The 12140-nt window shown below is 43.1% G+C and overlaps 1 protein-coding gene across 3 annotated transcripts in view; it reads left to right on the top strand.

Annotated features, from left to right (window-relative positions):
• The window catches only part of TLN2 (talin 2), a 422410-nt gene that overhangs the window by 302615 nt on the left and 107655 nt on the right, over positions 1-12140 (top strand). For all 3 annotated transcript variants that reach the window (XM_082737314.1, XM_082737312.1, XM_082737313.1), the window contains 2 exons: positions 1966-2068; positions 11691-11899. In XM_082737314.1, coding sequence (XP_082593440.1) covers positions 1966-2068; positions 11691-11899 — 312 coding nt within the window. The remainder of the gene's footprint in view (positions 1-1965; positions 2069-11690; positions 11900-12140) is intronic.

Genomic DNA, 12140 nt, shown 5'->3' with positions numbered 1-12140 from the left:
TTCTGTGTCTTGCTTTACTGGAGGTTGGCTGGGGATGCACAAGTGTCTGACACTCTTCTTCATAAACAAGACACATCCTCGTGTTCTGATCCCACAGCCTTTTTCTGAGAAGAATGTCCAGCACAGCTGGAGGAACTGGGTTTCAAAGTAGAAGTTCTTGTTTCTGGCTCCAGCTTGTGTCCTCAACCAGCCGTAGACAAGTCTTGTGTCTCCTCTGTGTCTCAGATATTTTATCTGTAATACAGATAGCAATGAGGTTATAAAGGTAGACACAGGAAATATTTTCAACAGGCATGATTTGAAAAAACATCGACTTAATGCAAGACAAGTGGAAGGGACAACAGCAAAGCGCGCTGGAATCCAGTCCACAATCTAGGGGAATGGTGGGGACAGAGCTCTAATTTGATCATGTTACGGTGCTTCGTGATGCCTGAGTCAGGGTTTTCTTGGCTAAAATTTTACCAGCTCTTCTCATTTGTGTGTACCTCCTTTTCCACATTATTGAATGGTGCTAATAAGTGCCGTCATTTGTTAAATACATCGTACACACTGTGTGTGCCCAAAATCAGTCTAGTTTATCCTGATGGTAACCTTGATGAGTGAGTTTTGTGGATGCCATTTTGCTCTGAGAAAACACAGGTGCCCGGGTAGGTTGTCACTGTTCTGTCCAGTGTCCTCCCACTGATGGTAGAATCAGGGTTTGATTCCAGACCCACAGGACTCCAAAGCCCACGCTCTTGATCCCTCCCTCTGGGCTACTGCTGCTCTTTGGATCCCCTAATGTACCATGGACCAATGGTACTTAGGAAGCCCTCAGAAACTATTTGTTAAACCATGCTCCTGCTAATTGCAAAGATGAAGAAAGGCTCAGAGGAGTTAAGTCACCTAAGGTCACCCAGCTAATGATCAAGTCAGGACTGGCCACAGGGCCGGCAGCATCATGATGTAGTTCACGTGTCCCTTTGTAAGCTCCTGCACTCCAGGGAACCTGAAAGAGGCTGCCCTCACATGATTCTGCCTTTACAGAAACCTGCTGGTCTGTTAGAATGCAAGAAGCCCCGTGTAATTTTTAAGGAAACTGCCCCCAAAAGAATATGTGTGCTGTGTTAGAACATATTGTTGGCCAGAACATATTGTTGGCTACAGGTTCTTTTATATTTGAAGGCACTGCCTATCCTGGGAAGCGATGTTACGGAGCTAAAAAGTGCACGCATTCTCTGATGCCTTCCTGCACTCTTGTGGTATGCCTGAAGGTTCTGTTCCAAAAGGTTGTCCCTCATCTAGTAATCAAATAATTATCCATACCCTGAGCCTTCAGTAAGTTTGTTCTCTGAATTATTTATTCAGTTTACAAAGCAAGATGACGTGCTGTTCATAGGAAGCAAGCACTCTGCCCATTTTCATAATCTCATGTACCAGGGCAAACCTCTCTTTCTCTATTGCATTTCCTTCTGGTTAGAACTCCTCGAAGTATAAAGATCAAAATGAACAATGTTAGTGGTCCCACATGCCAGGAAGGCGGTACCGCTGGATGCCTGCCCACTTCCTGCCAAGGCATAATTAATTCTCACTAAGGATTTGTTGCAGACTTTCTAAATTAGCTTCCAAAGGCATGATGCTAATAGCTACCATTTGTTGAGTACCTACATTGATTCTGAGAACATGCTAAGCTTAAGTATTAGGATCTCTTCAGGAAACCGAGGCCTGGAAAGGTTCGGTAACCTGCCCAGTCTCTGACAGCTAGCACGTGGGGGAAGGAAGCAGAGGGCAGGGGCCTGAACCCAGGTTTGTTTATTCTCAAGCATGGGCTCTTTCCCCTCCTGTCACCCTACTTACTCTTAGCACCAATGCCATCAGGTGGGGAAAAGCGGAGGACCATGACTTGATGTGCATTATTTGTATGCTAAGATTTAGGTGTATGTTGCTTTTCTTCTAAGTTGTCTTCCTCCTTGGATATTCTTACAGCTGGAAAAATGCGCTCAAGACCTAGGAAGTACATCCAAGGCAGTGGGCTCGTCCATGGCCCAGCTTCTGACCTGTGCTGCTCAAGGCAATGAGCACTACACAGGTGAGACCCACATCCTTCGTGATGCCCTGTGGCCAGGTGCAGACAGCTGGGGTGGGCGGTGGGGGACAGCAACGGGGGTTCCTTGATTTGGCCATGAACCTAACTTTGTTTTTCAACAGCAGTTACAGATTTTTCAAGCTTTTTCCATGTGCTTGTTACTGGGCTTGAAACTAAGCATATAAAGATGAATAAAATATGAATGCCCCAAATTATTTGTGGATCACCCCATCTAGACTATTAGAAAAAGTAATTACAAACTTTGAGGACTGTCTCTGTATGACTCTTGAAATCTCACTAAAGGAATTGTTTTTAAAAATGTTAAGAAAAAAAGGATGACAACAAATAAGATGCCAGTTAAATTTTCAGAGATGGAAGGAGACAGATAACTGATAACGAATAGAACCAATGAACAAAAACTAAAAGTCTTCAGGGATAGGGCAGCCGGCAAGAAACAAGCTGACTTGTGCTGCAGAACCCTGAGGAGGTTTGAATATTGGAGATACAAGGTACCCATAAGGGCAAGAGACACCTTTAAACAGAAGGCTATATAGAAACAGATTGTGTAATTATCAGCTCTAGGAAAAGCACCAGGTTTATATAAGGAAATGTCTTTCTAATAGGAAGTAGACAGAATAGGAAGCCTATAGCTTCCTAAAATGGAAACAGTGAGAAGATTCATTATAAACCCATTACCTGGAAACAGGAAATGTGTCAGAAGAAAGCTCAAAGAGCTGAGTGGCTCTAGGAAGGGAATGAAATGGGAGAGGTGGTTATTGATTGTTGCTGTTGTTACTGCCTGACTTCTTAAAAAAAAAAAAAAAAGGTATACATTGTTATTGAAGTGTAATAAACATCCAGAAGAGAGAGGTTAAGTCCTAAATGTGTACCTTCCTGAGTTACTATAAATTGAATGCACCCCAGCCACCACCACCAAGATCAAGTGGTGGAACATTATCAGCCTGCTCCCTGCCAGTCATTGTATTTCCTCCTGTCCCCCAGAAGTAAACACCCGTGACTTGTAACAGCACAAGTTGATTTGCCTGTTTTTAACTATGTATGAAATCATGCAAAGTGTGTCCATGTTTTTGAGGCTTTTCCTGGCATTATGATGTGAGATGCACAGGATGTCAGAAGCTGTTCTTTGCTTTCTGTTGCTTCCTACAATATTTCATTATGTGAATATACCTGTTGGTGACTCTTTGTACCATTGATGGGTAAAGCTATGAATAGTTATCGTACATGCTGTTTAGTGAACATAAATAAGCATTTTCTAAATAAATACCTAGAGATGGACGTGCTGGGTCCCAGGCTGTGCTAATAACCCAGCTCTGTCCTTCCAGCAGCGTGTGAACGCTCCATTTGATCACATTCTTCTCTCCACTTTCTGTTGTCAGCCAATGTCATTAGCCATTCTGCTGAGTGTGTAATAGTATCATATTATGGTTCTAATTTGTAATCCCCTGATGAGCAATGCAATTGTTCATTTTTTCATGTATTAATTGGCCATTTGGTCATCTCAAAGTGCCTGTTCATGCCTTTTGCTCTTTAAAAAAAAGCAAAAACAACAACAACAACCTTGAGTTATCTTCGTGTTAGTTGGAATTTTCACATGTATGTATTTCTTTTATCTTGAGGCTTACCTTTCACTTTCAAAACTGTTTCTTGATAAATAGATTTTTTTAGAATTTTAATATAGTTCAATTTACAGTGTTTTTCCTTTACGGTTGCGAACTTTCTATGTCCTTTTTAAAAATTTTTCCTCTCTAAAATCAAGATATTCTCTTCTGTTACAGTCTAGAAGTTTTGTTGTTTTACTTTCTATATTTAGAACTATGGTCCGTCTGAATTTGAGTTTTACATATGAGCAAAGAGAGGCCTCACTCTTTTTTCTCTTGGATATCTGTCTGACACAGCACCACTCACTGAAGCCATCACCATTTCCCTAGTGGTCTTCCATGCTGTTTGGTCCTTAAGTGAAAGCTGTATGCAAATTGGCTTCTGATCTTCCACTTCTTTTCCAGTGATTTGATTGCCTGTCCCTACCATAGTAGCATACTTTGCTGATAACTGAGTTTTATACTAAGTATTAATACCTGGTTATATGAATCCTCTGACTTCATTATTTCTCAAGTAGTGCTGACTCTTCTTTCCCCTTTATATTTCCACATAAATTCTACAATCAACCTGGCAGTTTCTACCCCCAAAAAACCCTGTTCATTTTTTTTTTCTTAATTGAAGTTACACTGAATCAGTTTGGGGATAAGTGACATTCTCACATTCTTGAGGCCTCTAATCTGCAAATAGGACATGTCCCTCCACTTACTTAGATTTTCCCTTTACTACTGTTTTATAGTCTTGTGCATATAGTTCTGTGCCTTTATTTTTATTGAATGTGCATGATATATCTTATCCCATTTTCAGTTTTAATGTATGCTTTTATCTAACTTTTATCTTGTGAGCATCATGTAATTGTTTTGCAAAGAGAGGGGTTGTTGATGCAACATCTTTTTTATTTCAATTTTTTAAAGATTTTATTGAGAGAGAGCGAGAGCACAAGTCAGGGAGAGGGGCAAAGGGACAAGCAGGCTCCCCACTGAGCAGAGAGCCCAATATGGTGTTCTGTCCTGGGATTCAGAATCATGACCTGAGCCGAAGGCAAAGACTTAACTGCCTGAGCCACCCAGGCACCCCATTAATTTCTTGTTTCAATTGGAGTATTTGTTCCATTTACCTATAATGTAATTACAGATATATTGGGGTTTGAATCTGTCCTTTTACTCTTTGTTTTCTGAATGACTTACCTGCTCTGGGTTCCTTTCTCTCTCTCTCTCCCTCTCTGTCTCTCCTGTCTTCAGATTTGTATGTATCTGTTAAGGTCTGCTTCTTTCTCCTTGATTAGCTTGTTAGTTATATATTCATTGACTAGTCTATGAATTTTCAAAATTTATAGGATTTTTAAAAGTCTAATATAAGTTAGTGTGTTCACCACTTCCTGGACGGTGCAAGAATCTTGGGACACTTTAATTCCTTTTACCTTTCTTTCTGCTCATTCTTTGCATAATCAGAACCCATGAATGATGACAGATATTTTAATCCCCTCCATACAGTCTCCATATCATTTCCTACAGTCAGTATCCATTTAGAGTCACTGCCACATTGACCTTCCCATTGTTCTGTATGCCTGCTCCCTCTCCATGTGCTTCCACCGGGGATTATTTCCTTTGTGCCTTAACTCCCTTCATTTCCTCCAGTGTGACTTTACTGGTAACAAATTCTCTTCATTTTTGTTTGTCTAAAACTGCCTTCGTTTAGCCTTTATCTTTGGTAGATAATTTCACTCATAAAATTTTAAGCTGGCAGTTCTTTTCTGCCAGAACTTTGAAGGTGTTATTCCATTGTCTTCTGACTTCCTTTATTTCTGTTGTGAAGAAAGCCATCAGTCTCCTTTTGGGAAGGTAATTTTTTTTTTAATATTTTGAATTTTTAAAAATTTTTAAATTTTTTATTTAAAATCAATCAGCCAACGTATAATATAATACATCATTAGTTTTTGATATAGTGTTCAGTGATCCCTTAGTTGCGTATAACACCCAGTGCTATCACATCACGTGCCATCTTTACTGCCCATAATCCCCGTTAATCTCGTGTTTCAATTGGTGTATTTGTTCCATTTACCTATAATGTAATTACTGATGTATTGGGGTCACCATATATCACCTCATCTCTCCACCCACCCCCTTTTCCACAACCCTGTTTGCCAGAGTCAAGAGTCTCACTGTGGTTTTATTTTTTCCCCCTCTACTAACTTTTGGAATTTTTCAGTCTTTTTTCAAGCAAAGGGCTTAGAGAAATTTTATTGGGTGTTTATCCTGCTGTGGGTTTTTGTACAGCTTGAAAAATGGGACTTGTTGTCTTAGATCAGTTTTAGAAAATTCTCAAGCACCGTATTTTCAAATACTGTCTCTGCCCCATTTTTTTTTTTCTCTTCTCTGTAGATTCCAGTTACCATAAATGTCAGGTGTTTTCACTGTGTGATGTGTCTCCTAATCTTTCCTGTTACTGGCTCTGATTTTTTTTCTTTGTGCTTTATTCTGAATATTCTCATTTGATTGGTCTGTAGCTCACTCTTCTCTTTAGCCATGTCTTTTCTGCTTTCAGCCTTTTCCAAGTTTTTAATTTGAAATGTCCCATTTTTCAGTTTGAGAATAGCCGTTCGATAGTTTGTTTGCACTTTCCATTCTCTGCTGAAATTTTCTATCTTGCCGTCTAATTTTTCAACTTAGTCATTACAAGTTATTAAAGTCCTGGTTCAGTAATTCTGATATTTGGATCACCTGTGGGCCTATGTCCCCGAACTGTCATTTTTCTACTCTTGTTTTTCAGCTGTTGGTCCTACCTCCTGGTGTTTCTGATATTTTTTAATTTAATTCTAGACTTTGGTATTTTAAACTGAAGAGATAGTGTGAGACTCTGAATTGTGTTTCTTTCCCTATGGAGGATTATTCTTTGTTTCTGGCATGTAGTGAACATCTAGCAGATCCCCATAATATGAGCAGGGACTGGCCTGATGAGCAGGGATTGAGCTGCCTGGAAATTTGCCGTCTATTTCCAGTTGGTTTTTTAGGGCATTTTTGTGTATCCCTTCAGAGCATCTGTAACATTTACCAGGGCCAATCTCTTCCATAGGCTCAGAGCTGTTGCTTTTTAATCCTCCCAGCCCCATGAAATTGCAGGAAATTTTGCTCAGCTTCTAGGCAACAGTTTACGAATGAAGAAGGAGTGCCTTGAGGGGAAAAGCAGCCCTGTACCACCACCCCCGCAACGTCCTTTCTTTCTTTTAAAATCGTAATTCCTCTTAGTGCCTTGGTTTCTCTCCACTGCTGTCAAACAGATGTTTTATATGATTTTTCCAGTGGTTTTAGTTGTGTCTCTGAGGGGAATTGATCTGCATTAAGCTGTTCTGCCGTTACTATAATCAACGTCCCCTTGGAGTTTTTTTTTTTTAACTGTGTCTGTTTATTACCTGGAGAATAGAAAGAGTAGGAGCACACACAAAGAGTACTCTGTAGTATAATAGAGTACCTGCAGTAGTAAGACTTTTATGCTAGTGGAGAGTAAGGGAAACCATCAGGAGTGAACTGGCCCCCTGATCAGGGTTGTAAGGATTCTTCAGCACTTATTTAGCATTCAAGGAGAAGGAAACGTATTTATAAATTTTTATAAAGCAGAGGGTACATGAAAAGTATGTTTCAAAACGCTCTACACATTTCTGGAATCTTGCCGGCTCTGGTGCAGCTCATGAAATGGACTCTTGTGTGGAAGGAAGACCACAGGCTGCATCCTCTGACACCGATAACACCCAGGATGACAGACTGTCTAGTCTGTGTGTGAAAAAAGGCCTCGAAATAGCACCGCTTCGTCTTGGCGGGTGCTGAATGGGTGTTTGGGAAAGTGGAGCAGTGTACATGGATTCCCAAAGGTAAGAGGAAAGAAGGCTGACCAAGTGACCGGGGGAGGCTTCAGGTTAGAGGCAAGCAGGTGAGGAGTAAGAAGTGGAGGCCGGAAAGGGAGGCTGGGCCAGATCCTAAAGAACCTCCTAACTTCTGCTTAAATCATTAAAAACCTCACCTAAGATCATGTGAAAATAGTGAAGAGTTTTCATCGATGGACATGGTTTAGTTTTTCTTTTAGCTAGGTTGCCCTTCCTCTCGTACGCAATAACTTGGAGGGAGGCAAAGTTGGAGGCAGGCAGACCAGCGTGAAGGCTGTTGCCATCATCCATATGAGAGATGGGTGTGGCCTATGGCAGGAGTGAAGGGATAGATTAAAGCGAGACCTCAAAGCTCTTGGGCTTTAGCTTACGCTGGTCAGGAACTGACCAGAATGGGAGTAAGGAAAGCAACATGGACAACGCTAAGACGTGTGTGAATCACCATGGCGGAAACACGGGGCCATGGGCAGGTGTGGCAGGGGCTGGAGTTTAGGGATGCTAAGTTCAGCTGTAAATGCATTCAGCTAGAAGCATCTGGAGGATGTCCCAAGTCCAGATGCCCATTAGGTAGCTAGAAATTGGCCTCTGGAACTCATGGGAGAAGTCTGGGAGGGAGATAACAATTTTTAAATGTTTAATGTGATACTAATAATTGAAACTGTGGAAGTATGGGTGAGTTTGCCTAGGGGGAATGATAAAGTAAGAAAAAGTTTATCAGATATAACCCTGCAGAACCCTAATATTCAATGAGAAGGAGGTCTTTGCAGGAAGTGAGAACATACAGCCTTGAAGAAGATTAAGGAAACCAAGAGAGAGGAGTATCTCTAGAGTCAGAGAGGTGGTTGCTGCCCAGAAAGTTGCCGAAGAGAGGGACTTAGGAAGCATCCATTGGCTTTGGGAAATACAGAATCACTCTTTGCTTGTTGAAGGCAGCAGGCATGTTGGAAAATGGATGGGAAGCAAAGAGAGTGCGCATGTGTGGGCAGCCTCTCCCGGGTCTCAGCTCCCTCATCCTCAAATGAGGTATGTGGGATATTCAGGAATACACCTGAGCTGCCCACTGGCTGGATTCTAACACAGATGTGTTTTTGTTTGGCCGGGACAGTATTCAAAGTACATTTCTGCGGAGCTGACAGTTGTACGTAGACCCCTTTTCAGATCCTGTGCAACAGATTAAAAACCTACATCATACCAGGTTTTTATCCTTGGGATTTTGCCACAAGGGCTAGTGCCATCCACACACAACCTACATGAATGCCAGTCAGCAGTAACTACCACTACAAAGCATTGCACTACGTCACTTATCACTGGTGGATCTTCCTAAGGCTCTGTTCCTGAACTGATTTAAAATCCAGATAGCAAGAATACTGTGAAAGCAATCTGTGTCTTCAAAGGATTGTGGTTATTGCCACAGCGATCTGCTTTTGAGTTCCCCACAGGCAGTTCTGGCTTTATAGTACACCCTGAACTGCAGGAACATTTTCTCCCGGAGGGTGGTGTTTGCTGGGAGACCCGACCCCTGGTGAGTGTCATCACTACCATTGAGAAGTCGCTCTGAACTGAGCCTTGGGCAGCCGTAGATGGTCATTGGGCTCCCCAGCCTCTCATCGTCTTTGTTTCACTCCTTTGATGGTGCAGCTTCCTCTTTTTTGGAAACCCGATGCCTCCAAAGAGGATCCTTGAGATGCCTTGAGATCCTCAGCAGAAAACACGTGGGATAGATCAACCTAAGGTTTTGGCACTCAGCTCCTCTGGTTTCCGCCTTTTGAAAAAATTGTCTGGGTCTATGAAATGTTTTTCAGTAAATGATTTTTGCGTACACATGACTCACCTAATTGTGTTTGATAACCATTTTATTCCTTCAAAGTCATACACAACTCAAACAGAAATGGACCCAGGAGACTGTCTAATAAATGGAAAGGCAAGAGGAGATGTCTCGAAATCACAGCCTAGAATTTTCAACAGTCAGAGCAGTGATCTCAGCCTCTCCTAAAACCTGTGGGACCCAGATGCCCTGGAGGGAAAAGGCAGCAGTCTGGGCCACACAGCTCATCAGCAGCAAAGCCAGAGCTAGACGAGATCTTAACCACATCTGGTGTCTTTCTGAGCAAGGGCATCTTTCAACCCTATGCCAGAAGCTTAAACATAAAAAGGAACTGACTGCTCTACCTAGCTTGTTTTTCTCTTTCACCTTCGCTTTATTTATTTCTGTGTTTTCTCTTCTGGGCTTGCCCTTTGCCATAAAAATCACTTTGTGTAAAATTCTCCTATACTGCGTGCTCCATCCAGAAGTGCCATGGGATGAATGGTAGATTGGCAGCTTTGTTATTTGCCTTGATTAGATTGTAGAGTTATGTGCCAGCTGTGTGACTTCCTGAATATTGAGAGATTAGCAAGTCTGCAACACTGCAAAGTTGTCTTGTTTTGTGGACAACTTTGTGGGGCCTTTTGCATTATTGTATTATGGTGCCCTGTCCTCGGAAAGAAGGTGACCACCTGCTGCATCTGTGCTGACTTGGCAGAAACAACGACTGATCAGAGGTGGCCCCAGGGGCACCCAGACGCCATCCAGCTGAAGTCTTGAGACAGGAGTCCCCTCAAAGCTGAGTGAGCAAGACATCAATGGGTCATTTTCACTTAAGATGGTGTATGTCCTAACCAGAGTCCCTCACAGTTCTCTACCCCCATAGAGACTGATCCAGAAGTTCAGAATCTCCAGATCTAGCTCTCACATTGCCTCTGAAAGTGTGTCATGGACAGGACAAACCCATCTGTGAAGCAGTCAGTGGGATGCACTTGAAGGTGGGCTCCTCGGCGTTTTTCAGGGTATTCAGATTCCCTTGTTACAGGCTCTGGTGTTTTTAGTCTTCACCCTCTTCTTGGGTATGCCAAGCGCTAGGTGCTGTGTACGAAGGTGCATGTTCATTCTATGGGAGGTGGTGCTCTATAAGAACTAGTTTCTATTCACAGTGTATCACCAAATCCCATCATCCTTAGCCTTGAAGTTAAGGCTGAACAGCCACTTCACAGAGGAGGCTATCCAATGGCCACGAAGTGTCTGAAAATGTGATCCCCTTCATTATCCCTTAGAGATAGCAGAGCTAAACCTCAATGGCACACCCGCCAGAATGGCTACGGTAAGAATTGCTGTAAGAAATCTGACAGCAGCTAGTTTAGGCTGAGATGTAGAGCCACTGGAATGCTCCTACATTGCTGGGGGCGTGTATAATGGTAAAACCATTCTAAAAAGGCTTTGTCGTGTCCTCTAGAGCTGAAGATCAACTTACTCTGTGACACAGCAGTTCAGCTCCTAAGTTTCTATCCAGAAAAATGATTCCATCTGGCCACCTATATGCATGTAAAGAACTCACTTAGTCGCTTCATTCGTAATAACCCTAAAACACAAAACAGCCCACATGTGCATCAGCGGAAGAGCAGGTAAACAGATGGTGACTTGTATCGTGAAATACGATGTAGCAAGAAAGAGGAATGAATGTAACAACATGGATGAAACTCCTAAAGTTCTGGTAGCAAAAGAAACCAGACAAAGAAGAACACATACTTGTGGTTCCGTCAACAAGGAATTGAAGAACTGGTGAAACTAGTCGACAGGAATTGAGGCTGCAACAGTGCTTGCTTCTGGCGTGAGGGGTTCTTGCCAGAGGAAGGACGCAGGCAATGGAACTGCTCTGACGCCATCTGGTTGGTGGTGACATGCTCGCAAATGTGTAAAAATGCCCCGAGCTGCCCATGTGGACTGCTTGCTTTCTTGTCTAGAAGTCATGACCCAATAACAACAATTGGGAAGGGACGTGCATCTGAAAGATTCATCTGGGTCCTTGATCCCATGCGCTTTGGTGTTTTAGGCCTGTGGCATGCAGGGCGAGGGGAGCCTGAGCAAAATCCCTTTCAGCCTGGCACTTGCTTTCCCCCATCTCTTAGACTGGCCTACAGCCAGTGGTATGGGCTACTCCTTGGAAAAGCCTAGCAATTCAGATTTTAGAAGAAGCCCCACCGACTGTCCGAGGGTGCCCTCCTTTCTAGGAAGCTATGGTCTAGAGGCTGATTTTCAAGTAGAGTATGACTTCTAGGTAGAATCTAACGGAAGGTGTGGTGGGCTTTCATTTCCAGGGGTGGCTGCCAGAGAGACAGCCCAGGCTCTGAAGACGCTGGCCCAGGCTGCCCGCGGCGTGGCTGCGTCTACGAGTGACCCTGCAGCTGCACATGCCATGCTAGATTCTGCACGGGACGTCATGGAAGGCTCTGCCATGCTCATTCAAGAAGCCAAGCAGGCCCTGATTGCACCTGGGGATGCTGAGAGTCAGCAGAGACTAGCCCAGGTGAGGCCCAGAACGGCACTTGTGGTTATTGCTAAGTGGTAGTGTTGGCAGGCTCTCTCCTGGGCACTTTCCGTGGTGTGCACATTGTTCAGTCAGTGGGTGTTTTCAAAACCTCCCAAAGTACTGTACCTTTGGAGGCTGTACACGACCCCCACTTTGGTAATTCTTGCCCAGTACTGCCGACAATAGAAGATCTGCTTGACTGAGTCAACAGATAGTATGGGGGCTGGCGGGGTGGGGG

Source organism: Mustela nivalis (genome assembly GCF_964662115.1).
Source record: "Mustela nivalis genome assembly, chromosome: 6".
Lineage (NCBI taxonomy): Eukaryota > Metazoa > Chordata > Mammalia > Carnivora > Mustelidae > Mustela > Mustela nivalis.
Note: the sequence above shows the minus strand (reverse complement) of the source record. Positions and strands in the feature narration are given on the sequence as shown.